At 48.6% G+C, this 27,909-nt stretch overlaps 1 protein-coding gene across 10 annotated transcripts in view; it reads left to right on the top strand.

Annotated features, from left to right (window-relative positions):
• Nucleotides 1-2,206: 2,206 nt before the first annotated feature.
• Nucleotides 2,207-27,909, top strand: part of NIN (ninein) — a 108,085-nt gene continuing 82,382 nt past the window's right edge. For 5 of the 10 annotated variants that reach the window (XM_060270721.1, XM_060270705.1, XM_060270744.1 and 2 more), the window contains exons 1-3: nt 2,208-2,399; nt 3,269-3,356; nt 20,806-21,012. In XM_060270721.1, coding sequence (XP_060126704.1) covers nt 20,827-21,012 — 186 coding nt within the window. In that variant the 5' untranslated portion in view covers nt 2,208-2,399; nt 3,269-3,356; nt 20,806-20,826. Of the gene's footprint in view, nt 2,400-3,268; nt 3,357-20,805; nt 21,013-27,909 lie in introns of all 10 variants that reach the window. The other 5 variants (XM_060270724.1, XM_060270714.1, XM_060270695.1 and 2 more) reach the window with 2 other exon arrangements.

The raw sequence follows: 27,909 nt of genomic DNA, 5'->3' as shown, positions 1-27,909 counted from the left end.
TTTGCCACACTTATCTGCTGAGGAGCAACTGGGCATTCTTATGAAACTTTGAACCCAAGAGTCTGTTGGTTGGTTGGTTGGGGAAGAAAGGGTGCTTTAGCTTTATTTCAATTAGTTAATTTGTTGTAATGTTTCCGTGTATGTGTGTTTGCTGAGTGAGGGAAGTGTAACAGTGTAATGAAATTGCATCAGCACTTTTTCTTCAACCGATAACTTCCTCTGCTTATGCACTTACTTATTCTGCAAAGCCTAATAAAACAATTTCAAAAGAGAGAGGAAAAAGAACCCTACAGTAATATAAGAAGCATACAAAATGGCTAAGTTCAGGGAGCTTCTGCCGACAGGTGAAGACTGTTGTATTTTGGCAGGCTCTGGGGAACTGACCGCTTTCAAGGAAAGGGCTTGGAAAACTCTGCTACGTTGTTTGCTTTCTGCCTGCATTTTAATAGATACGTTTTACATTGTTTTAGTTACATTGATAGTTTTATTACTTTTAAACCATAGCCTTGTCAACTGCAATTGAAGGCATTAACAATGCTTCTGGGATTTGTAAAACATCAGCCACAGAGTAGAGTATGGATTTCGGCTATTCATATGGTGTAGCAGCTTGTATATTGATTGCAAAGACATGGAAAATGCATAAGTCACCTTCAGCCAACCAATGGAAGAGGAAAATTTGGGACTTAATGGTGCTGAACAAAGTAACGTGATACAAACAATTACAGGGTGGAAGAATGAATTCAACAGAGAAATTTCAGGAAAGTGGATTTATTTTGCTCTTTACTGGACTTGACATCATACAAGGGAATCAGGTTTGTTGAATATCTCTAAGCAGAGTATGAATGTATTTTGTTATAAATACAATCCTAGTCATTCAAATAAAACAATTCTAAAAGGACTCTTTTGGGCTATTTTTGCTGCAACAAACTAATGCCACTACCTCTTCAAAGCAAGTCAGAGGTGAACACTTTCAGGGAGAGAAGCATAAAATATTTTATCCCTGTATGAAACAATTATGCCAAGCCAGCTGAGTGGGGCATCTTACCTTGCTATGTGGCAAACTTTTTGTTCTGCCTTTTGAATGTAGAAAATTGGAGAGGGTGGTGTTGGGTCCCAGCCAGGAGTGATTGATTTGTTACATTTGCATCTATTCAAACCATTAATATACTGCATGACTACAACAGTCTCTAAACAGTTTACAAAAAGACAGTTTTAAAAATCAGTTAAAACTATAAAACCCAACATCCGCTAAAACGTTGCTTGCTGCTCAGAGTCACAATTTCCAACAACCCTTAACAAACTACAGTGCCCAGAATTCTTTGAGGGAAAGAATGTGCTTTAAAGGTGCGGAGCGTAGGCAGCCTTACAGTTCACAGATGCTGAAGAACACCTACATATTTGTGCTTGATGACAGTTTGAGGACTTCATTTGGGCTACGAGCAATTTCATAGAATCCTAGAGTTGGAAGGGACTCCCAAGGGTCATCTAAGCCAACCCCCCGCAGTGCAGGAATCTGATTCCCATTAATTACTTCGTAACCCCTAATGCAAATCTTTGTTTCTCCTAGTGCAAGAGACCGACTGTGGTTTTGGATTGGGCCCCACATTCGCCCTTGCTCTGGTTTCTTTCTTTTTTATATAAATAATAGTTTCTTATATATCTCCTTTATGAAATATCTCTCTAACAATTTTCCATTTTTTCCTGCCCCCCTCCCCTGGACTTCCCTCATACTTCCACTTTGTTTTACTTTCAGTTTATTCATCCTGTGTATTATTTCCCCAATTAATTCCTAATACATTTACATTTATTTATTTATTATTATTATTATTATTAAAAAAGAAAGCTCCAGGTTTCTCCAAGTGCCTGCTTGGGTAGGCATGCCCCCAGAAAACTAGAGATATGCTTTTTACTTAATAATTTTGCATTTTTATTAACTAAATGTTAATTTTAAAATACTGATTAAACCAAACCTAAAACGGAAACCGATCTATTAAGAAAGATATAGAATTAAATGGGTCCCTATTTCCAGGCGGCAGAGGATGCCGGCGAGTTTCTGGGCGCTAGGACCCTCCCCAAGCGGCCGCCTGAGGCCGCTGCCTCCCTCTGCCTGACAGCAGGGCCCGCCCGTTCGTCTGCCGGCTCCGGGGTCGAGGGGAGGTCTCCGGCCGGGCTCTCCTCCTCCTCCTCCTGCCGGGCGGGCCCAGCGCATCCGCCCGCCCCGCGCTCTCCCCTTCCTTCCCAGCCTGCTTCTGCTTCTGGCGCTCCGCCTTCTTCTCCCTGCGCCGTTGCTCGGCTCCGGCCATGGCGGGGGAACAGCGGCGGCGGCGGCTAAGCTAAGCCGCCGGGCAAGCGATGCTCTCGCGGCCGGAGCGAAGGAGCCGCCCGGGCCCCTGACGCAGGTAAGGCCGGCTCCGGATCGCGCCCAAGGTGCCCCTCGCCGCCGAAGGCGCTGCGCTGCCCGGCCGCTAGAGGGGGCTGGAGGGCAGGGGGGGCAGAAGCGGGGCGCAAAGCGGGCGGGGGTCGCAAGGGCTGGAGGGGCTCTTTTGAAGCAGGTGGACCCCCCTCCCCAAAGCCTGTCTTGCCTTTAAGGCAAAGGGGGGCGGGGACATTTGGAGAGGGGTGGGCTCTTACTGTCGTGCATGCAGAGCTGTGGCAGCTGGCGGGGGGGGGGGGCGCTCCGGAGGACGGGATCTACGGGGGTGGGGAGGCTGCTTGCTTGCAAAATAGCGGGGTTCGGGGAGGGGGGGCTGCTGGGGAGGCACTTGGCAAAGCAGGGGTGCGTTCCGGAGATGCCGAGCTGGCTGCTCTGGGAGCCGGAGAGGGGAGGGGAGGGGTGCAGACTAGGAGGGCAGGGGGGGGGGGTTCACCGTGGAGGAAGCTGTCGTGGGTTGGGGGTGGTTGTAGATGGGGGGGGCGCTTTCCAGAAATCGGGATAGTCTGGTGCAGACTAGGGAGGGAGGAAAGCACTCCGAGCCATTCCGTTCTCGCGTCGTGAGCCGCCCGGGGATCTTCGGAGGAAGGGCGGTATATATAATACAGTACACTTTTTCATCAATATTACCAGGCATAAATGGGAGGGGGAGTCCGTGCGTGTGTTTGGGGAGGGGGAAGCCGTTCCGAGGGGGAGGGGCTAGGGGCGGGGCGGGAGGCGGGGGAGGGGCGGTCCCTCCGCGATGCCAACGCCGCGCGTGCTCTTCCCCCCGCCGAGGACCCCCGAGCGCATCTGGGGTTGCTAACAAAAGCCGCTTTTGGGGGGCTTTGCTTGCAGAATTGTAGAAAGCGGCGGCGGCGGCGAGGAGGAAGAAGAAGAAGAAGAGAGTGGCGAGCCATTCCGTGTCGTGCTGTTCCCTAAGCAGGTGAGTTGCTGTCTGTCTGTCTGTGTGGTGGGTGGGTGGCGTTGTGGCTGGTCTTCCTTTGCAGCCCCCTCGGGCCAGGTCAGTTGGGGTCACCGCCACCACCCCTTGCGGGAAACTCTGGCCGGAGGGAGCCTCTCGCTCTCCCCGGGAATTGGGGGCGCGGGGGGGCTCCTCCGTGGCTGGGAGCTTGTGCCACTTTCCGTAGCGGCGGACTCTCGCTTTCTCCTGCCGGCTTTTGCATCCATCCCACCCCCTCCTCCACCAAGGATGGCTTCCGAGCACCTGCCGCCGGCCGAAGCTGCCTCCCACTTTCCCTTTCACGCGCTCCCTCTCCTCCCCCGCCTGCCTTTCACTCGCCTTGGACAATGGAGGGGGGGGGTGGGTCTCGCCGGCTTCATTGTTTCTTGGCGAGCCAAAGGCTGCTCGCCCCTCGGCCTTGAAGGCAGAGAGGAGTCGGAGGAACGGCAGGAAAAGAAGCCGCAGCTGAGAGCGGGGGATCCTGCAAACCCTTGCAAAGCCTGCTTTGGGTTCGGGTCTGTTTTTGCAGGAAAAGTTTAGTGCCGCCCGGCGTTTGTTTGCGTGCGCAGGATTCCTGAAAACTCACGGATCCTTTGCCGAGGAAGGGTTTTCAGGCAGGCAAGAGAATCTGGTGTGCTTCTCCCAAAAGCTCTCGCTTTAAGTAAGTTGGGAGGGAGCATCTGTTGTCTGGCAGTTCAGAAAGGCCTGAAGTTCTCCCAGGAAGTCACTTGCTTTCAATAGCAATAGATGAGGAGGGACAGCAGCAAAGGTCCTGGCTATTATGGTCTGCCTACTTTTGCCTTGTGGTCCCCCAGAGTTTGAGCTACTGTGATTTATTTTAGTTTTAACTGCCTGGAGCTGGAGCTGCTACTGAGGAGCAACTGAAAGTGGTCCAGTTGCAGAAATGTGTTTGGTGCGAATTTGCTTTTCCTGGGTATCCCACCTTCCTACAACAAACTAAATTTTAAAAAGGTTGCGACTGGAAGCAGATGTTTGCAGCTTCCTAATTGGACGGTCAACGTTTTGTCCATCTCTTCTGTGCTGATAGGCTGCCGAACAAAAGATTTCTCAGAAAGTACACGGTGGCCGCGAGCTCGCCAATTACGTAATTGCTATCCCTGGACAAAAGTGGAGCTTGCAGGACAGGCAGGCTTGCTGCTTATTATGAACGCCCCCTCCCCAGCTGCTCCCTCCCCCCCCCCCAAGCTTGATGCTCACCTTCACAATTCAGGGACAGGGAGCCTTTATGAGGCCTTCAAGCAGGCGATTCGGTGAATTATTGGCCCACGTAACCCATTTGCAATTTTCTTTCTCTTTTTGCAAAATAAAAACCGATGGGCACTTGTCTCTCCCCCACCCTGCTTCCTGATTAGCGGGAGGGCTCGTTGTTGAAAGACCCCCCATTACAATGTATGTGCTGGAGTGCCTTAAATATTCAAGTCACTCACTCGTGTTTGGAAGCTATTACCATAAATTTCTGACGCTCTCCATGCAACTTTATCCTTGGCTAATCTTTGGAGCCCAGCCTGCTTAACAAATTCCCTTTGCCAACGCGAAAGGGGTTTTAGGCTGGGATCCTGAACCTCGCTTGCCTGGGAGTAAGACCCATTGAATTCAACAGCACTGAACTGGGAACGCCCCCTTGGAACTGGGGGAGGCTGGCTGGTGGAGGAGGGGGGCAGTTGCCGGCTGCAAGACTGACGTCCTCAGTCCCCCTTGAAGAGAGAGGCTTGAGTGGGCTGCAGAGCAATGGCCTGTTGTTACGGGTGCCTTTTCCTTTTGTGTCCCAGTCTCCCATCAAGGGGCCTCTGCCCCTCTTGCGGTGAAGCACTGACTGCTCTGGACTGCATTTGATTTATGAGACAAGAGGCTCGGTGCACGGGTCATTAAATTGACACCTCCTGGAAATGGATGGGAGGCAGAGTCAAGATCGCCACCTCTTAGTCTTTATTTGCTTTTGGCCCTGGAGCATATGCTTTAAACAGCCACTCGGTGCACAGAAATTTAGCTTCTGGGGATGCCCCTTACCATACAAATTGCCCCTTTCAAGGGGACTCTGGTGCGCAACCAAGCCAGTCCCTTGCCCTCAGCCTAACCTACCTCACAGGGTTGTTGTGAGGTTAAAGGGGAGGAGAGCTTACGGGTACCACTTTGGGCTCCTTAGAGCAGGGCTTCCCAAACTTGAGTCCCCAGCTGTTTTTGGAGTACAGTTCCCATCAGTCCTGACCCCTGGTCCTGCTAGCTAGGGATGATGGGATTTCATAGAATCATAGAGTTGGAAGAGACCACAAGGGCCATCCAGTCCAACCCCCTGCCAAGCAGGAAACACCATCAAAGCATTCTTGTTGGAAGAGTCCAACAATGGCTGGAGGTCCAAGTTTGGGCCCCAAGCCTTAGAGGAAAAGTGGGATCTGGTTGTAATAGAAGAGATTTCTATAAAGAACCAAATAACATCTTCGGTGCTGCTTAGTTCAAATCTGAACACCGATGGGAAGAAGTTTAAATGTGCTGCCTGTAGGACAAACAAGGTCTGCTATGATTCCGACTTCAAAATGTTGCGCTTGATTACTATTTGTGGTCTTCAAGGTCTAGCCTTGCGTGGGTGGAGCTGGGGGCTTAGGAAGTTAGAGCAAGAGCCCATTTAGCTCAGTATAGCCTCGTGGTATGTCCAGCTCCCAAGAGACTGCAATCTACTCCCACTATAAAAAAAAAACACTGGCAGTGATCTACCCATTGTCATTGCCAAGAGTTGTTGATCGGGGGTGGGGGGTGGAGCTGATCAGAATTGTTGAGCTTTTTTTGGGAAGGGGTGGTCAGAGTTGTTGAGCTTTTCCAGGGGATCGATCAGGAGCACCCTGGAGATCTCGTGGTCTACCTGGAACACCCCCGCAATTGGACGTGCCTGGCCTACACTAGCTGGCAGTAGCTCTCCAAGGTTTCGGACAGAGGATATTCTCCACCCCCAGCCATTCCTACCTGGAGATGCTGGGAGTTCATTCTCTCCCTCTCTCCCCCCAGCTGTTTCCTCCCATGTGAGTAGCATATAAGGCTATCAACTGACCGGAATAACCGGAATAAATAAAAAACGTTGGCCTAACTTGCCCCTGTGATTTTTAACATCAGCTTGATCTGTCGAAATGGACAGCTTTTCACAGCGCAGGAGAGGCAATTGGGATCTGCAGATCTAGCCGCTGCTTGAGGGACAGGTGTGGCAGTTCATAGAAAGGTGGCAGCGTTTGCAAAGCAGGTGAGGATGGGAACTGAGTCCTATGCCACAAGGAGGGAGGGGACCTCTTCCTAGGGAGCTGCCTTAAAACCATGGCTCCATCTGGCTCAATATTGGCTACACTGACTGGCAGAGGCTCTCCAGGCTCTCCTTCTTGGAGATGCCAGGTAGATCAAACCCGAGACCTTCTTCAAGCAAAGGACGTGCTCTAACCACTGAGCAATGTCCTTGTAAGGCATATAAAATTTATTTATAGGCTGCTGTGCCATAAAATATATGAGCAGTTGACAGCAGGAAGACGTAAAAACCATAAAGAAATATAAAAAAATTCAATTAACAATTGTGGAAAGATTTATTCTCCCAATGGCCTGCATAGGCCTGGTGGAATGGAAATGTTTTCAGGAGAAGTTTAGACATTAGCTGACTGACTCTCTAGTGCCTGAGTATTATGGGCCAACACAGAGCCTATGAACCTCGAAAGCTGCTTTGGGGGGCTCTGATCTGCCTCCCCAGTTGAAGGCAGTGATGCTTCTGAATACCAGTTGCTGGAAACCACAGGAAGAGAGTGTTGCTCTTGTGCTCGGATCCTGCTTCCTGGTTTCCTACAGGCATCTGGCTGGCCAGTGTGAGAACAGGATGCTGGACGAGATGGGCCACTGGCTGGCCTGATCCTGAAGGCTCTTTTTAGGTTCTTATAGTCAGACCATAAGGGGCCCATATAGCTAAGTGTTACCTACCCTGACTGGCAGCAGTCCTTTGGGGTTTCAGGTGAGGACATTCCCAGCCCTACCTGGAGAAGCCAGGGATCGAACACGGGACTTTCTAAATGTCAAACAGATGCTCTGGCACTGAGCTGACATTGCTGTTGATTTTGTGCGACGTTTGCATGGGTATCTTGGAAGGTTGGCAGATTCTTATCCGAATGCATGACATCAAAGTTGACCTATTTGCAAGCCAGCCCCGGAAGTAATTTGGGGTTTCCAACCCCCCCATCGCCATCGCACAAAAGGCTGCAACCTTGATACCTGCTTCCTGAGAGTTCTGCTTCCCTGCTCTGATGTGGTGACACCCGACTGCTCAATTAAGAGGTTGTTAATTGCCTGACTACTTGACGATTAATCAATCCCTAACACCTGCAGCCTGGGAAGTAATTGAGAGCGGTGGGAGATATGAGGGAGCTCTCTGCTGTCTTTGCTCTGGGCTCCAGTTCCTTGGAAGAACTGCTCCCTTCCAGAGTCGTCATTCAGTCCCAGCATGGCCTGGGCGCCCCATAGAAAGAGTCTTCATTAAATAACGTTTAAATCTGTAGTCGGGGGGGGGGGATGTGGGCTTTGGGAAAGCCAAGACGCTGTGAACTGCTGGAAGGACGGAATGGATTCATTCCAAGTTCAGTGAAGGTGGGATGGCTTCCTCATGGGACTGAACCGCCTCTGGTCTTTGGGGTGGCTTGCGTGGAAGCATCCCTTTGTGATAACCCCCCTGCATGCGAAGAGCTAGCAAGTCAGGGAAGGACCTGATGGTCTAGCTTTCTGCATGCAGGGAGATTTTGGCAGGGAGGTTCACAAGCTGGAATGTGTGCAGAGGAGGGCAGCTGAGATGATCACACGTATAAGCTAAACAAGATATAGCTTAGGGCCCCACTCTCTTCCCCCCCCGAATATACTTCTTCTTAATTGTATTTCAGTTCAACAATTATTGCTGCTACTACTACTAATAATAATAATAATACAGTGGTACCTCTACTTACGAATAACTCTACTTACGAATCTTGGATGCGGATTAGATAGGATTTTTTCTACTTATTTTTCTACTTACTCACTATTTTTTCTACTTACGGATTTTTAGATAGGGTTGCATTCGATTTTTTTTCTCCCAATGCATTCCTATGGGATTCAACTTACAATTTTTTTCAACTTACAAATATGTGTTTGGAACACATTAAATTCGTAAGTAGAGGTACCACTGTAATAATAATTTATTATTTATACCCTGCCCATCTGACTGGGTTTCCCCAGCCACTCTGGGCGGCTTCCAACAGAAAAATGAAATAAATAATCTATTAAACATTAAAAGCTTCCCTAAACAGGGCTGCCTTCAGATGTCTCCTAAAAGTCTGGTAGTTGTTTTCCTCTTTGACATCTGGTGGGAGGGCGTTCCACAGGGCGGGTGCCACCACCGAGAAGGCCCTCTGCCTGGTTCCCTGCAACTTGGCTTCTTGCAAGAGGGAACCGCCAGAAGGCCCTTGGTGCTGGACCTCAGTGTCCAGGCAGAACGATGGAGGGTGGAGACGCTCCTTCAGGTATACTGGACCAAGGCCATTTAGGGCTTTAAAGTTCCACACCAACACTTTGAATTGTGCTTGGAAACGTACTGGGAGCCAATGCTGGTCTTTCAAGACCGGTGTTACGTGGTCTCAGTGGCCGCTCCCAGTCACCAGTCTAGCTGCCGCATACTTTGATAAAATACAGATTTTGCTACGTACAAATGGCTTTAGATACCCATTAGGTCCACAAATTACCCTAGTAGAGCATATATTCAACACAAAAAACAGCGACAATTTGTTGTTGGCAAAGGACAGCTGGACATATAAAGGGCCCCATGACCTTCAGTAGCTTAGGGCCTCATCGAACCTAAATCCGGCCCTGATTATGGGTCTGGAAACCAAGGAAGGGTTGAGGGAAAGAGTAGACTGAGACAGGATAGCCATCTTCAAATATCTGAAGGGCTACTACATGGAAGGTAGAGCAAGCTTGTATTCTGCATCTCCAGAGGGTAGGACCCGAACCAGTGGACCCAAATGACAAGAAAAGAAATGCTGACTAAATATTCGGATGAACTTCCTGATACATAGTAAGAGTTCTGTACCTGTCTTGAATTCCGGAGATGATTCTCATAGATTACAGTGAGAGTCCGTCTCTTGGTCACAGGTCCCGAAATGTTCTAGAGGATGAAAGGGGACGAGCCCTAACTCAGTGGTCCAGCCTTTGCCGTAACGCAGTCCAATATTGCATCTTCATGTGGGGAATATCGCCTGGAGAGAGCTGCTGCCAGCCAGTGTTGGAAATACTGAGTTTGAGGGACCCCAGCAGTTCAGTGCTGCAAAAGGCAGCTTCCTGTGTTCCTATAAAAGCAGCACCAGGAGCCTGGATAGCTCAGCGGGTTGGAGCATGGTGCTGATTATGCCAAGGTTGTAGGTTTGATCCCTGCGTATTCCTGCATTGCAGGGGGTTGGACTAGATGACCCTCGGGGGTCCCCTTCCAACACTTCAATTCTATGGTTCTGTGAACTGGGGCCTGGAAGCAAGCCAGGTGAAATTGGTTAGGACACTGGTTCCCAAAGTCGATGGTACCTTCCCTGGGGAGGGGGCAGTGGGGTTACCCCGAGAGGCGCTAAGAGGCCAGGGGATGAGCCCTTCTGAGCACCTTGGTCACTTATTTATGACTGAACAGACTAGAAATGCCTTCCTTGCTTTGCATTTAACATTTTACCACTCTTATCACTATTTCCTTTGATCACGTGAGTTTGTATCTGAGCAGAATAGCCACTTATTGATGATAGCTGCTATCGCTGGATCAAGCTCAACATCAGTTTTGTTGAATTAATTAAACTACATAGTCTCAATTGGTTTTGGAATAAATGTGCCGTTAGTGGTGATTGTTTTCAATTTTATTGTGTTATTATCTTCTGTAGTGGCGTGTGCAAACCACTACAGCGGTACCTCGGTTTAAGAACAGTCCGATTTAAGAACGATTTGGTTTACAAACTCTGCAAAACTGGAAATAGTGTCTTGGTTTGAGCACTTTACCTCGGTCTAAGAACGGAATCCGAGCGGTGGAAGGGCACCGTCAGCGGGAGGCCTCATTAGGGAAAGCGCGCCTCGGTTTAAGAACGGTTTTGGTTTAAGAACGGACTTCTGGAACTGATTAAGTTCGTAAACCGAGGTACCACTGTATTCTGAATCACACTTTTTATAGGGTAGGCTCCCCATATCATCTAGGAAGTGGGGTACTATTTTCCTTCTGAGTAAAACGCAGGGGATCGGGTGGCTGTCGTGTTCCAGAAGCTAGTCCTCATTAATAATAATAATAATAATAGTAATATAATTTATTACTAATACCCCGCCCATCTGGCTGGGTCTCCCCAGCCACTCTGGGCCGCTTCCAACAGGAGATTAAAAATACATTAAAACATCAGTCATTAAATAAAATCCCACCCTCTCTCCCCTGTGCTCAGTTCCACGTATGGGAAGAACTGGGCTCTTGCCCAGGAAAGTGTCCATTGCCAGTGCTGTTTTGTACCCTTGAAACTCTCTGACAGTCCCTTGAACAGAAGCCAGCATGTCGGCCTGAGCTCTCTGTCCCTCTCCTCCTCCTCTTCCCACCCCTGCGATAACCATGTTTTGTTTGCAAGCTTCCTCTCTAAAGGATTGATTTGTGATGAGCTAATGCCATTATTCTTAGGAGGCCTCATTAACTTCACCTCCATGTGGAGCTTGAGAGCTTCCTGTTTTGAGCCCTAGGCCGAAAGGTGCAAGAATCATAGAACTGTAAGAGTTGGAAGGGCACCCCGAGGGTCATCCAGTCCAACCCCCTGCAATGCAGGAATCTCAACATAGGGTTCCTCGTCCAATTTGAAACCAGACCAGACCCTGCTTAGCTTTGCAAATGTGCCAGCAGTTCTTTTGCTGCAAGATTATTTACAATCTAAAAGCTCTAACTCTATGTCATAACAGATCGTGTAGGCCTTGGAATATTAATGGTCATTTCCGTTGGACTCTATAGCCTACCAATGCAGAGCTCATGCCTGTAGGTTCATCGTTTTCTCTCTCCAGCATCACCTCTCCAGCATCACCTTGCCGACAAAGGTCCCTATAGTTAAAGCTATGGTTTTCCCAGTAGTGATGTATGGAAGTGAGAGCTGGACCATAAAGAAGGCTGATCGCCGAATAATTGATGCTTTTGAATTCTGGTGCTGGAGGAGACTCTTGAGAGTCCCATGGACTGCAAGAAGATCAAACCTCTCCATGCTGAAGGAAATCAGCCCTGAGTGCTCCCTGGAAGGACAGATCCTGAAGCTGAGGCTCCAATACTTTGGCCACCTCATGAGAAGAGAAGACTCCCTGGAAAAGATCCTGATGTTGGGAAAGATGGAGGGCACTAGGAGAATGGGACGACAGAGAACGAGATGGCTGGACAGTGTTCTCGAAGCTACGAACATGAGTTTGACCAAACTGCGGGAGGCAGTGGAAGACAGGAGTGCCTGGCGTGCTCTGGTCCATGGGGCCACGAAGAGTTGGACACGGCTAAACGACTAAACAACAACAACAAACAGATTGGAAAACTGGTCCCTTCCAACTCTCCAGTTCTGGGAATATGTTTGCTCCCTTTTCTTAATGAAGCAAAGTGCTGCATCTCGTTCTTCCGTCTCCTAGAAACCTGGTGTTTCCCTAATACCTTTCTACCAGAGCGTGGGAGTAAGCAGCAGTCTTAAAATAGCCACCGGCCTTACGGTCAAGCGAGCAGATCTTTCAAGGCTTTCCTTGCTGAGCCATCTGTTCCAACTTAAAAAACAGAGAGAGACCAACTTGGGGAGAATGAAAGTCGTGACACGGACACCCAGGTCGTGCATGGATGGAGGGGGAGTGGCTCCGCGTTAGCGGGGTCTGGGAGGTCCGGCCGAACTTCGCTCCCAGATATCCGTGACTCTCCTTTTGAAGATCCAGCGGCGCAGGCCAGCAGGAGCAAGCCTTGAAAGGGACCGGTTCTGTGCAAGAGCACCTGGCGCAGATTTGGCCGAACTCGGCTGCTCCCCGCTCTGCCAGCTGTGGCGAGGGCTGGTCACGCCTGGCCTATTATTGCATCTCTGGATGGGGAGCAATTGAGCAGACGGCAAAGCAGTCCAGGCATTCCAGCCATTCTCTCAGCTGCCCGGCCATCTGGAGGGGAGATGAAAAGGCCCACTTTGAAACGCTGCCTTTTGTTTTGGTGATGTGGAGCCCCCCTCCCTTTCCCCGGCTTTTTGACATCTCTTCCTCAACCTCCTCCAAATCTCCTAGGTGCATTTTTCAAAAGCTATGTCAAAACGTGGCTTATATTATTATTGTGATTACTAATAGAATCATAGAATCATAGGGTTGGAAGAGACCACAAGGGCCATCCAGTCCAACCCCCTGCCAAGCAGGAAACACCATCAAAGCATTCTTGACATATGCCTGTCAAGCCTCTGCTTAAAGACCTCCAAAGAAGGAGACTCCACCACACCCCTTGGCAGCAAATTCCACTGTCGAACAGCTCTTACTGTCAGGAAGTTCTTCCTAATGTTTAGGTGGAATCTTCTTTCTTGTAGTTTGAATCCATTGCTCCGTGTCCGCTTCTCTGGAGCAGCAGAAAACAATCTTTCTCCCTCCTCTATATGACATCCTTTTATATATTTGAACATGGCTATCATATCACCCCTAATACTACTAATGCAATTCCAGGCTGCATCAACAGAAGTCACGTGTCCCGCTCAAGAGGACACGCCCAATCAAGGGAGGCTGTGGACTCACCTTCCTTGGAGGTTTTTAAGTTGCTTGGATGACCATCTGTCATGGATGCTTGAGCTGAGGTACCTGCATTGCAGGGGGTTGGACTAAATGACCCCCGGGAGTCACTTCCAACTCCACAATTCTGTGATTTGATAGTACTGCTCGGTTCATAGAATCATAGAGTTGGAAGAGACCACAAGGGCCATCCAGTCCAGCCCCCTGCCTTGGTCAAACCACACCTGGAGTCGTGTGTCCGGTTCTGGGTGCCACAGTTTAGGAAGAACATTGACAAGTTGGAAGGTGTGCAGAGGAAGGTGACCAAGATTCTGGAAACCAAGCCTTATGAGGAGCGGTTGAGGGCGCTTGGATGTTTTTAGCCTGGAGAAGAGGAGACTTGAGAGGAGATATGTTAGCCATCTTCAAATATCTAAAGGAAGATGGAGCAAGCTTGTTTTCTCCTGCTCCAGAGGTTTAGGACCCAAACCAACAGACTCAAATGACAAGAAAGGAGATTCTGACGAAACATTAGGACAGGCATAGGCCACCTTGGCTCTCCAGATGTTTTGGAACTACAACTCCCATGATCCCTAGCTAACAGGGCCAGTGGTCAGGGATCATGGGAGTTGTAGTTCCAAAACATCTGGAGAGCCAAGGTTGCCTATGCCTGCATTAGGAAGAGCTTTCTATGATTTCTTTCCCGATACCACTGCCTCTTTCCCCTCCTCCTCCAAATTATCCTTAAATACAACTAGGGATGTCTTTATCAAAACTAGCAAAGCTATATCAAACCATAGTTTAGGATTCCAGCTTGCAAATTGGTTAGGACATTATACTAAGCTTGAGTGAAACTTCCTGATCTTGTCCGAATTCACAGAGAAAGAAGTGGCTAATATAAAGTCAGGAACCTGCATTTAGTCAGAGGTCTACATACTCTGTTAAATCTTTTAAACTGTAAATCACCTTGGGGTGTGTGTGGAACGTTTGGGTCAAAATGACTCGTAAATAACCTTATAAAACGAATTCACCATTCCAGGGTTTGCTGGATGAATTGGTGGACTTGGGACGAGGCCTTAAGCTGCAGAAGACCATCCTTTGTTGCTCAGGCAAAGGTGGAGGACCTGAGTCGTAGTATTTATTCCATTACTTGAAATCCAGAGGCTTCCTGTTAGTGTTAAGGGTCTTACATCATTGCATCTCCAGGGGTGGCTGAGAATTACTCCTGTCTGACTTCCTGGAGAGCCACCGCCAGTCTGTGTAAACTGAGCTAAGTGGACCTTTGGCCTGACTCTGGACAAGGCAGATTCCTGCACCCCTAATGTGAAGGATGCAAAAACCGCAAGATAGGTCCCTGCCCCAGAGGCGCTTACAGTCTGAGTTTTATTGCAAGGAATGTGACCTGGGGATTGTGCCAAAGGCTTTGTGGGAAATGGGAGGGGTTCCTTGAGGAGGGGTTTGAAGGAAAGCGGGGAGGTGGCATCACCTAGCTGTACCGGGGGGGGGGGCAATGCAGACCCCCTGCCTGCCAGCTATAGTGCTTTCTGTGGCACCTAGTTCAAAAATACAGCGGTCACTGTGTTCCAGTGAAGGCTTTTCATGGCGCTAGTCCTGGTTGAGAAACAGACCAGTACCAGAAAGCCAGTGGGGATCGTATCCCTTTGCACTCCTGCTTTGCTAAGAAATAATTAACTTTGACCAATGCACCTCCCTTTTTTTCCTTTTTTTTCTAAAAGTGTTGCTCCTGAGCAGGTTTTCCTCCCACGCTCACTCCCCACTGGTGAAAGTCCTTCTATCTCGTTTTACCTGTTCTTGGATAACCAGAGATTACCTGGGGTTTAAAAAGGAATAAAGCAAAATACTGTAGCAGCATGTTTGGAGGAAGTAGCAGGCAGCAGTGTGGGCAAGGGGCACCCACTGCCCCCACCCTATGGTATTATTGGTCCATGGTGTTATTCTGCAAAAGTCTTGCGTGCCCAGTGCGAAGGAAGAAGAAGAGGAGTTTGGATTTGATATCCCGCTTTATCACTACCCAAAGGAGTCTCCAAGCGGCTAACAATCTCCTTTCCCTTCCTCCCCCACCACAAACACTCTGTGAGGTGAGTGAGGCTGAGAGACTTCAGAGAAGTGGGACTAGCCCAAGGTCACCCAGCAGCTGCATGTGGAGGAGCGGAGACACGAACCCGGTTCCCCAGATTACGAGTCTACCGTTCTTAACCACTACACCACACTGGCCTTCCCTACCTCCTAGGGTTGTTGTGGGGATCAAATGAGTAGGAGCAATGCCATGCAGGACACCCTGAGCTCCTTGGAAGAGAAGGGTGGGCTATAAATGCAAAAAAAAAAAAAAGAAATGAAATGAAAAACATTGAGGGAAAGTTGCACTAAAATGTTGATAAACCTTCATGACGACATTACGAAAACGGCATCCTAAACTGATAAACTGAAATTGTGATTTTTTCACCCGGGGGGACCAGGGGCGACAACTCAAATAAAATATGGGCGAGCAATGGATTCAAACTACAAGAAAGAAGATTCCACCTCAACATTAGGAAGAACTTCCTGACACTAAGAGCTGTTCGGCAGTGGAATTTGCTACCAAGGAGTGTGGTGGAGTCTCCTTCTTTGGAGGTCTTTAAGCAGAGGCTTGACAAGCATATGTCAAGAATGCTTTGATGGTGTTTCCTGCTCGGCAGGGGGTTGGACTGGATTGCCCTTGTGGTCTCTTCCAACTCTACGATTCTATGATTCTAGGTATAAGCCCCTCCCTGAATAATTGATCACAAGACACGGCATACACGAACCATTTAAGTGGCAATGCGCATCATCTTAGGGGAGCCCCTGGCCCCCTCAAATATTTCATGGGGGGGCACTGAAAGGACTTCGACCCCTAAAGTTTGGTTCCTACGGTGGGGAGGAATGAGAAACAGAGAGAATCCGAAATGGACAGATGCTTCCCTCTTTACTCCGGAGGTTGCTGGACCGCACCCCCCCATCTTCCTGGAGCATTGACCCTCCTGGCTGGGATCCCAGCATCATTTGGATGCTCTGCATCTGATGAGCTCAGGCTTCTCTCTCTCTCTCTCTCTCTCTCTCTCTCTCTCTCTCTCTCTCTCTCTCTGGGGTGGCAGCAGCCTGGGAGAACAAGAGGAGCAGCCACCTTCCTGTGGGTCTGCAGAAAGCCGAGACAGGCGAGCGACTCGGTTGCAGGAGCTGCTTCAGTTGCCGCTGCTGCCGCTCTTCAGCCTCACGGGTGCTTTTCCTTGTCTTCTGAGCGTTACCTTGGAGCCCCCTCCCAGGTGAGATCAGACAGGATGGGTAGGCTCATCCTCCACAGTTGGAGGCAGCAATGCTTTTGAATCCCAGTTGCTGGGAACCGCAGGAGGGGAGAGGGGTCTTGTGTTTGAATCCTACTTGTGAAGTTTCCCATCTGGTTGGCGAGTATGAGAACAGGATGCTGGATTAGATGGGCTACTGGCCTGATTATTTCTGCATGCATTTCATGGCTTGCTCTCCCCACCCCAGCCCCGATCTTTTGGTTAATTTTGACCAATTTTTTCTCTTTATTTTATCCTTTTCACCTTGTTGTGCACTGAGCTTAGAGGCCAAGGGGTTAAGTGGTACATCATAAACAGTTGCAATAGGTAAAATGTACCGTATAACCTGCATTTTTCCATCCTGGAACCCAAAGCAGCAATCCTGTCCTCTCCAGGAGGAGGTCTCCCTTCCAGGCAGATGCAGACCAGCTTAGCTTTAGCAAGGGAGCCCCATCATGAACCTTTGGATCATACCCTGATTATACCAGCGATAAGGCAGCCACCAAGGTCTTGCCATCCTGTTGAGATCCAAGGAATGTCTTGACGCAAGTAGCTGCTGGTAGTTCGGAGGGGCTGTTCCTGCTTTTGTCGGAGCAGCTCAGGTGGAAAAAGTTTCCTGCCGCTACTCTCGAGTTCTTGCAACTCGTAGAATGGGTATTAGGTGGTACCTGTGAGAGTGCGACTTCTTCAGATAGTGGGTAACTGTGGGAAGCAGCGCTGCGAGCATGTTTCTATTCATTGTTTAAAGCACTTGTGCCTCACCCTTTAGCCCCTGCCCTCACATTTGCCATCGAAGAAGACATGACACACAAGGCAAAAGAGGTGGGAGGGAGAAGGAAGAAAAAGTACACTCAGGTAGCAGTGATCATTCTTATAGCAAAGATACGTAATTCCATGCGTGCAGATTTTGGCTGTCTAGGATAGCAACCTACCCAGCCATTAGAAGAATCTGCACCCCCATCAGATCTGAGAGTGGGTGGCAATCTCTGCACCAGAGAGACAGGGCTGTTCCTGCCATACATTCCCCCCCCCCCGCCTGACAACTGACTAAGAAAATGTGGAAATATATAGGGGGACCGAGCCTGGAACAGCTGGGCCCTTGATACGTTATTAGATTATCAGTGTCTTTCAGCTTTTGAGAAAACCATGCTTCTGATCCAGTAAGAAGATAGGACCCTGGTGCTGGGGGGAAAGTTGTTGTTGTTGTTTAGTCGTTTAGTCGTGTCCGACTCTTCGTGACCCCATGGACCAGAGCACGCCAGGCCCTCCTGTCTTGCACTGCCTCCCGCAGTTTGGTCAAACTCATGTTCGTAGCTTCGAGAACACTGTCCAACCATCTCGTCCTCTGTCGTCCCCTTCTCCTTGTGCCCTCAATCTTTCCCAACATCAGGGTCTTTTCCAAGGATTCTTCTCTTCTCATGAGGTGGCCAAAGTATTGGAGCCTCAGCTTCAGGATCTGTCCTTCCAGGGAGCACTCAGGGCTGATTTCCTTAAGAATGGATAGGTTTGATCTTCTTGCAGTCCATGGGACTCTCAAGAGTCTCCTCCAGCACCATACTTCTAAATATACTTCTAAATATATACTTCTAAATTGTATTTCAGTTCAACAATTCCTTTGATAAAATACATATTTTGTTATGTGCAACAACCCTGCGAGGTGGGCTAGGCTGGGAGGCCCAACGTCCCGTCCCGTCCCGTCCCATCCCCCCAGTGAGTGTGGATTTTGTACCTTGGTCTCCCAGGTCTTAATCTGTCACTCCAACAACTTCACCCCACTGGGCTCTCCTGCAACTTGACGTTTCGATGGGCCTTCTCCCCAAAAGGCCTGCGCTCTACCCACTGAGCAGCAGCCCCTCTCCCTTTTTAGCAGGAAGGTCATTACCCAGATAGAGAAGGGCATTTCGTCGCTGCCGTTAACCCTTTGCACAATTAAGCATCCCCGGAGACCCAGCAGCCGCCTTGGGGTCATCCTCCCTGAAAATCCCAGAAATGTTATTTTTCCCTCGCCGTCTTCCCTGCAGAGATCCTATTATGCTTTGTTTGCCAAGACCATAGTTCCTGTGATGCACATATATTTCTGTGCCAGCTGGAGCGTGCAAGCCCCGCACGGGGATTTCTGCAAGGGAGGCCCAATCGCTCCCAACGGCTTGATTTGTCTCCTGTACAACGCTGGCTTACAGGACCTGCCAGCTCATGATAAACAGGACTTGGCCTTTTTCCCCTGCCTTAAACAGGGAGGAAAAAGCTGCCTTCTTCTTCAACCACCACTCTGTTGTTGTTGTTGTTGTTGTTGTTGTTGTTGTTGTTGTTGTTGTTGTTTAGTCGTTTAGTCGTGTCCGCCTCTTCATGACCCCATGGACCAGAGCACGCCAGGCACTCCTGTCTTCCACTGCCTCCCGCAGTTTGGTCAAACTCATGTTCGTAGCTTCGAGAACACTGTCCAACCATCTCATCCTCTGTTGTCCCCTTCTCCTTGTGCCCTCAATCTTTCCCAACATCAGGGTCTTTTCCAGGGAGACTGCTCTTCTCATGAGGTGGCCAAAGTATTGGCGCCTCAGCTTCAGGATCTGTCCTTCCAGTGAGCACTCAGGGCTGATTTCCTTAATGGATAGGTTTGATCTTCTTGCAGTCCATGGGACTCTCAAGAGTCTCCTCCAGCACCATAATTCAAATTATGGGGGGAAAGTTACTCTCTGGTAATCCGTTCTGCCACAATTTCTGCAGAACTGCAACACTCCTGGGAATAGCTAAAGTTCCGGTGCAAACGCCAGTTGTGAGAGGTTTGGCTTCTCTGTCTCGCCTCTTTCAAAGCGTTTTTTCTAAAACTGCCCGGAGCATGTTTCTTCCTGCAAGTCAGGTTGTTTTTCTCCTTCCTAATACCGTTTCACAGAGCATTACCTCAAGCTCCCAGGGATTTGGTGGGGCTCTGGGGAGCGGTTCCCTCGCACCTCGCCTGGGCCATTTGTCTGCAGTGAAACTAAGTCGGGCTGCTCCTTGATGAATGGATGCCGTGTAAGCAAAGGGGCTGTTTACGTTGAGGCACGAGAGGCTGGCTTGCATCTGTTCCCCAGTGGCTCCTGCCTGTGTTTGCTGAGCAATATTACAGTAGCATGTATGTGCTGCTCTAAGAACATGCGAGGAGCTCTGCTGGATCCAACCAGGGGCTGATCCAGTTTAGCAGCCTCTTCTCTCAATCAGATGCACAAGGGGAAGACCTGGGCACAAGAGTAACTTTCTCTTCAAACCGGTTTTGGATGATATATCGATCTATCGACTTCCTTCCAACTCTACAGTTATATGATGCATTTGCTGTGTGTCTTGGAATCCTGAGAAGTTTACAGTCAAACAAGTTCCTAGCTCTCATGATTGCAGACATAAAAAAAAAAATAAGCATTTGGGAAGGCCAGATACAAAGGTTGTGGTGCTGATGAGGTGGAGTTTCTGTGCTCTGTACACTGGCTTTCCTTTCTAGCCAGTCTTAATGCATCCTTTGTTGAATATGGGGATACTGAGCCTGGGGAGGAAAGCAAAACCTGGGCCTTTGAGGATCCCATCGTTATTCCAACAGGTAGCTCAAAGGAGGTGAACATAGGAAAGGGAGGGAGCGTGCACAGAAAGAAAGCTGGAGGCGAGGGAGAGATAAGAGATTTCTTACTGGGCTGTGTGCTATCTGCCGTCCTGGTGCTTACTTTTGATCTGGAAGCTGCTGGGGGGTATTATTTCTTCATAGAGACGTTTCAGGTTTTGTTGTTGGCAATTAAGATTATTATTTTCTGGAGCTGAACTGCACAATGGAGGGATCCCTTTGCCAGAGGAGGTCAGCCTTTCTGCAATTCAGATAAGCCTGGCAATAGATGTAGGCACAGTCGGGGCCTGGCTGCAAGGCAATTAAAGCTGGACCTGCCATTGAGTGCTGCACTATATAGAATCCTAGAGTTGGAAGTGATAAATGTATATCAGCCAAAACTGCCTCTGGAGGCTATGAGATGGTTCAGATATAATGTGGATCTGGGGTTTGCAAGGAAAATTTCTGGGAGGGCATCGGAAACCACAGTTTGCAAACCTGTTGTTTGGTGTCTCATCTGAACTGGCAAACTACGATCACTGTCGAAGATAGTTTGCTGGAATTCCTGGGCAAAGTGGGGAGGTTCGGGAACCCCAGAAACCGCAGCCTGCTTCTACACCTGGAACACAAATCACGGCTGGGTGTACAAACTGCAGTTAGGGCAAACCATGGTTTGGTGTTACGTCTCAAGCAAACTATGGTTGCAAGAGAGAGAAATGCATTGTCTTCAAGATCTCTGGAGTCTTTGCAAGAGTAACTAACTATTTGTGGTGTCCTTCTCTCTCCCCCCCCCCTTCGACAGTTGAGCTCAGTGGGTTATGGGATGGATGAAGCTGAGCAGGACCAGTCTGAAGCCCGCCTCAAAGAGCTCTTTGACAGCTTTGACGTCACCGGCACTGGCTCCCTGGGGCACGAGGAGCTGGCCGAGCTCTGCCACGTCCTGCAGCTGGAAACGGTTGCCCCGGGGGCGCTGCAGCAGACGCTTCTGCAGGGCGATCTCCTGAGCCGGGTAAGAGTGATGAATGGTTATGGGGCTGAGAGAACCTGCTCGGGAAAAGGGAACCATGGGGAGATCGGAAGAAAAGGTGGAAGGGTGGAAGCAGGCCAGAGAGGACCAGAGAAAACTGAGGGAGAAAAATCCATGTGGGAGAAGAGAGAGACGGTCAGCTGAGCTATGTCTGAGGGCCCAGAGGGCCAGAAAATCCTAGAGTTATAGAGTTAGAAGGGACCTGGGGGTCATCTAGTGCAGGGGTCAGCAAACTTTTTCAGCAGGGGGGCGGTCCACTGTCCCTCAGACCTTGTGGGGGGCCAGACTATATTTTTGGGGGGATGAACGAATTCCTATGCTCCACAAATAACCCAGAGGTACATCTTAAATAAAAGCGCACATTCTACTAATGTAAAAACATGCTGATTGCTTGACCGTCCACAGGCCGGATTGAGAAGGCAATTGGGCCGCATCCAGCCCCCGGGCCTTAGTTTGCCTACCCATGATCTAGCGCACCCCCCGGCATTGCAGGAATCTCAGCTAGATCATCCATGACAGATGGCCACCCAACCTCTGCTTAAAAACCTCCAGGGACTTTCTGAGGCAGTCTGAAGGTTGAACAGCTCTTGCCGCCAGAAAGTTCTCCCTGATGTTTAGTCGGAATCTCCTTTCTTGTAACTTGAATCCATCTTCTAACATTGTGTATGCCATCAAATGCCAACAGTGCCCTTCAGCTCTCTATATTGGACAAACAGGCCAAACCCTACGCCAAAGGATAAATGGACACAAATCTGACATTAGGAACCACAAGACAGAGAAACCAGTAGGAGAACACTTCAATCTCCCAGGACATTCTATACAAGATCTCAAAGCAGCTGTTTTATTACAGAAAAAAAAATCAGAATCAGACTGGAAAGAGAAGTTGCTGACTTGCAACTCATTAGCAAGCTTAAAACCATGGAGCCACCTGGAATGAACAGAGACATAGGATTCTTATCTCATTATACATGATCAAACTTTCCTTAGCACCTCAGCCCTTGCTCTACCCCCCCCCCCGCAAGACCAATTGCAGTCATTAACAGTCGTTAACAGTCATCAACAGGTTTACCACTCCTATCAGCCCATCACCCATTCCCATCACCCCCACTCCCCACCCTCTGAATATACATAAGGGTCTGGTGGATTCTGTTTCAGTGTATCTGACGAAGTGTGCATGCACACGAAAGCTCATACCAAAATAAAAACTTAGTTGGTCTTTAAGGTGCTACTGAAGGAATTTTTTTATTTTTTTCCGACTCAGACCAACACGGCTACCTACCTGTAACTTGAATCCATGGGTTCAGTTCGTACTCTCCAGAGCAGGAGAAAACAAGCTTGCTCCATCTTTCACTTGACAGTCCTTTGTATATTTCAAGATGGACCAAAGCGATGAACACAGGATGGGTTGGAGCTGTTGGACTCCAACTCCCATCAGCCCTGCCGTCACGGATGGTGGGAGTTGGAGTTGAAGAACATCTAGGGGGGCACAAGGTTGGCGATTCCTTGCCTAGCCTGGTGTGAAAAAGGGATGCCTTAGTCAGGCAGGGCAGCAGGTCTCAAAGGTAATTATTATAGTGGTTTCCTACTTTCCTTGAGTCATGGCGCAGAAGATTGTAGCCTGCATGGGGTTCCCAGGTCATCTGCTATCCAGCTATCCAGACCCAGACCTCCATAGCTACAGCAAGTGCAGATACACCCCTGTTCATCTGCCTAGGTCCTTGAGATACTGTACATACCCCTTCCATAAACCTCCTCCCTTTTTCATTATCTGTATTTTAATATATGAGTTCCAATTCAGCAACTTCTCTTTCCAGTCTGTTCTTGAAATTTCTCTGTAATAAAACAGCTGCTTTGAAATCTCCCAGGACATTCTATACAAGATCTCAAAGCAGCTGTTTTATTACAGAGAAATTTCAAGAACAGACTGGAAAGAGAAGTTGCTGAATTGGAACTCATTACCAAGCTTAAAACCATAGAGCCACCTGGGATGAATAAAGACATCGGATTCTTATCTCATTATGCATGATCAAGCTTTCTTTAGCGCCTCAGCCCTTGCTCCACCCCCCCCCCCCCGCAGGACCTATTGCAGTCATCAGCAGTCGTTAACAGCCATCAACAGGTTTACCACTCCTATCAGCCCATCACCCATTCCCACCCACCCCCACCACCCTCTGTATATATATATAAGGGTCTGACACGTCTGTTTCAAGTGTATCTGAAGAAGTGTGCATGCACACGAAAGCTCATACCAAAATAAAAACTTAGTTGGTCTTTAAGGTGCTACTGAAAGAAAAAAATTTTTTTTTTTGCTTCGACTCAGACCAACACGGCTACCTACCTGTCTCTTTTATATGTTTTTAGCTCTTCGTATTTTATCTGCTTACCTTTAATTTGTGTAAGCTGCCTTGAGTCCTGTTCTGGGGAAAAGGTGGGTTATAAATAATAATGATTAATAATAATTAATAATAATAATTAATAATCCCTTACACGGTTGCTTCATCCATCATAATAATGATGGTCACTTTTGCTGTCATTAGAAGGAAACCATCTTAAAACTAATTCCAATCATGGCCCATGGAACTTCTATCATTATTTGTCCCTCAATATCCCGTGCAAGGTCATTTCTACCTAATACTACAACTGCAAAAAATGCTCATACAATTGCAAGGCACTACAGCTCTTGCTATGAATGCTGTTCCCCTCAACTTCCCTCAGAACCCCCATTTCCTTCTCTTCCTTTGGAATTCCGTTGAAGGTAGCCTCTGCACCCAGACCGCTGTGCCAAGCTCTCCAGGAAGGGAGGTGGCGGGGGGGGGGGGTTGAGCAGAAATGAGCTTTATACTGCTTGAAGTGGAGGAAGCCTTTCTCTCCCCCCCCCCACCCAAGGACAGGGAGGGAAGTGTTAGAAGCCGGCTCCCTCTCCTGAGAGAGGAAGATTCCCACATCTTGAAGGGCGTGTGGACTTCCATGGTGCGGGGTGGGTGGGTGGGGGAAACCTGGTGGAAAATAATGAGCGGCTTGAAACGGGACGCTTTATTGTGCTAATAAGAATACTCACTCGCAGAAAACCTTCCTTCTCAAATTGGGTACCCGAGTCTTCTCTGCACAGCATCAAAGGAAGCCACCGACCAGAAGTTCAATTAGCTTCTGACTGCGGTGGGGGGAGAACAAGGCAAACTCGCTATGCATAAGTTGTCCCATTTTGGCTGTGGCTCCTTTTGATTTGCATGTACTGCTGTTCTTTGACTTCTCCAATTATGGCTCCTGGGCTTGGTGTATTCCCAGCACCTCCACGTGACTGTAGCTTACCTGCATATGTGGGGTAAAAAAGATCTTAATGTGGCTTTCCTTCCATCTCTCTTATGCCCCCCCCCCCCCCGGCCATACAGCGCCACGGCTCTATAGGGAAGGACCTTAGTTGGGTTGGGAGAGCAGGGGTTTTGCATGCAGAAGGCCCCGGTTTCAAATCCTTCTTCACCAAAGGCTCCTGCCAGTCAGAGCTGACGATATTGAGTTGGTATAGGAGAATTGCTCAGCTAAACATCACGATATTGTTATATCCCGATGTCTGAAATGAGGATGTAACTATGAAGAGGCAAATTAGGTAATGTCCTGGCAACTGTTACTACTTAGGGATCTAAAACCTACACATTTTACTTACCTTTAACACATTGTTACAACTGTTACTTTATAGTACAGTGGTACCTCCGGTTAGAGGATAGAGGAGAGCACAAAATATGGTCTGAAGCTCAACATCAAAAAAAACTAAGATAATGGGCACTGGTCCCATCACCTCTGCTATCACCATCTGCAGTGATCATGGAACCCAAGAAAGTAAAATCTCTCACTGCCTCCATTTCTTCACCTCCTGGAAAATAGATGGGGAAGAAATGGAGGCAGTGAGAGATTTTACTTTCTTGGGTTCCATGATCACTGCAGATGGTGACAGCAGTCACGAAATTAAAAGATGCCTGCTTCTTGGGAGAAAAGCAATGACAAACCTAGACAGCATCTTAAAAAGCAGAGACATCACCTTGCTGACAAAGATCCGTATAGTTAAAGCTATGGTTTTCCCAGTAGTGATGTATGGAAGTGAGAGCTGGACCATAAAGAAGGCTGATCGCGAAGAATTGATGCTTTTGAATTATGGTGCTGGAGGAGACTCTTGAGAGTCCCATGGACTGCAAGAAGATCAAACCTATCCATTCTCAAGGAAATCAGCCCTGAGTGCTCACTGGAAGGACAGATCCTGAAGCTGAGGCTCCAAGACTTTGGCCACCTCATGAGAAGAGAAGACTCCCTGGAAAAGACCCTGATGTTGAGAAAGATGGAGGGCACAAGGAGAAGAGGACGACAGAGGATGAGATGGTTGGACAGTGTTCTCGAAGCTACGAACAAGAGTCTGACCAAACTGTGGGAGGCAGTGGAAGACAGGAGTGCCTGGTGTGTTCTGGTCCATGGGGTCACGAAGAGTCGGACACGACTAAACGACTCAACAGCAAAGACAGCAAAAATCAAGAAAAACATTGTTTACAAGAAAACTCTACAAGAAAACACAAAAAGACAGGAGTGCCTGGCGTGCTCTGGTCCATGGGGTCACGAAGAGTCGGACACGACTAAACAACAACAACCGCCACCTCTGGTTATGAATGGGATCTGTTCCAGAGGCCCAACCACATCCCGAAAACTTCAAAACTGGAGGCGCCCTTCTGCACATGCATGTGGCACGCAGAGCGCTTCTGTGCATGCGTGCGCAGCAAAATCCAGACGTATACACTTATGGGTTTGCCACATTCGCAACCCGAAGTTTACGCATCCAGAGGGATACGTAAGCAGAGGTGCGACTGTACAGAGCAACAGGGGCAGCAGGAATCATGAGAGATGATTACCAGCTCCACAGTTTATCCCATATCACATTTTTTTACATAGCACACATACACACATTTTGAGTCACAATATATCGCCCTGACAAATATTATGAAATGTTATCACAGTGTGTGGACTTCAAACTGATTTTGGACTATGGATCGATACATTGCCCGGCCCTAGATCCTCATGATATTTACTCGGAGGTTGGTCTGCTGAATTCAGTGGGGCTTACTCCCAAGTAGGGGCTCAGCTACACTTCCGCTTATCCAGCCTCTTTCCCCCAGGGAAACCCACTTTTTCCCGCTGAATTGGAGCAAATGCCAATCTTAAAAAGCAGGTTTCCCCAAGGATAGAGTTGGGACAAATGCATTCTAGGCACAGGACAGAGAAGCCCTAAGTGGGTTCAAGATCGCAGCCTCTGTTGGGAGTAGATTGGGCACCCTTGAATTTCCTTTCTCCTGCTTTATAACCTAAACATCGCCTTCTGCATTATCAATTTTTAAAAACCACGAGACTTGCGGAGTAGAGTTCTCTGTAGGTTGAGAAGCTGAGTACGACATCAAAAGCACTTTGAAAAGAACATTAAAAATGTAACTTGACGAGGAGGGTTTTAGGTTTCTTCACTCTTATCTTGGTTTTCCCTATCAAACAGCACCTGAAATCCTAATCCAGTGAGTGTGGTCTGCGGTTGACCATCCTGCTGGGCCAAATCTGGCAGGCAGATAGTTGTCACAGCAGACTGTTGTCTGGCCAGTGTCAGCTGACCTGTGCGTCACGTGACCTCCTTTGGTTGGAGGTTAGACCACTAGTAGGCCCTCTAGTCCATGGGTAGGCAAACTAAGGCCCGGGGGCCGGATCCAGCCCAATCGCCTTCTCAATCCAGCCTGCGGATGGTCCGGGAATCAGCGTGTTTTTACATGAGTAGAATGTGTGCTTTTATTTAAAATGCATCTCTGGGTTATTTGTTGGGCATAGGAATTCGTTCATCCCCCCCCCCAATATAGTCTGGCCCCCCACAAGGTCTGAGAGACAGTGGACCAGCCCCCTGCTGAAAAAGTTTGCTGACCCCTGTCTAGTCTGTAGTCTACCATTCTCCAGTAAATTTGTTTTATAACTCTAGTTTTCTTTGCCCCATTACTACGTGGCATTGCCCAAGCTGCATAGATTTTCCCCAGATTGGTTGCTGGATGTGGAGGAACCACTGGCCTCTGCCAGTTTTAGAAATGGGAAGATGCATTCAAATATGGAAGAAGCCTTAGGACCTCTTTGCAAATTACATTTCCCCCTTTGTGATTACTATTATCAAGAGGAAAGATGTGGAAAATGTGGGAAATGGTACAAGTTTAGGAATATTAGAAGCTGCCTTATACTAGAGTTGAACCACTAATCTACCCAGCTCAGTATGGTCTGCACTAAGCAGAAGCGATTCTCCAAGAGTTCAGGCAGAAGATGTTCCCAGTCTTCTCTAGAGACACCTGGGGTTGACCCTGGGAACTTCTGCCTAAGGGGTGATATGATAGCCATGTTCAAATATATGAAAGGATGTCATATGGAGGAGGGAGAAAGATTGTTTTCTGCTGCTCCAGAGAAGCGGACACGGAGCAATGGATTCAAACTACAAGAAAGAAGATTCCACCTAAACATTAGGAAGAACTTCCTGACAGTAAGAGCTGTTCGGCAGTGGAATTTGCTACCAAGGAGTGTGGTGGAGTCTCCTTCTTTGGAGGTCTTTAAGCAGAGGCTTGACAGGCATATGTCAAGAATGCTTTGATGGTGTTCCTGCTTGGCAGGGGGTTGGACTGGATGACCCTTGTGGTCTCTTCCAACTCTATGATTCTATGATTCAAAGAAGGTGCTTTACTGTTGAACTACAGTCCTTCCCTGTTTGGAAGGACTTGGGAGCAGGGGTCCGCAACCTAAGGCCCACGGGCTGGAAGCGGCCCGTGGAGGTTGTTTGACCGGCCCACGAGCTGCCCCCAAACCGAGCTGCCCACTCGCACACTGCGCTAA

The sequence above is a fragment of the Zootoca vivipara genome, chromosome 1, assembly GCF_963506605.1.
Source record: "Zootoca vivipara chromosome 1, rZooViv1.1, whole genome shotgun sequence".
NCBI lineage: Eukaryota > Metazoa > Chordata > Lepidosauria > Squamata > Lacertidae > Zootoca > Zootoca vivipara.
Note: the sequence above shows the minus strand (reverse complement) of the source record. Positions and strands in the feature narration are given on the sequence as shown.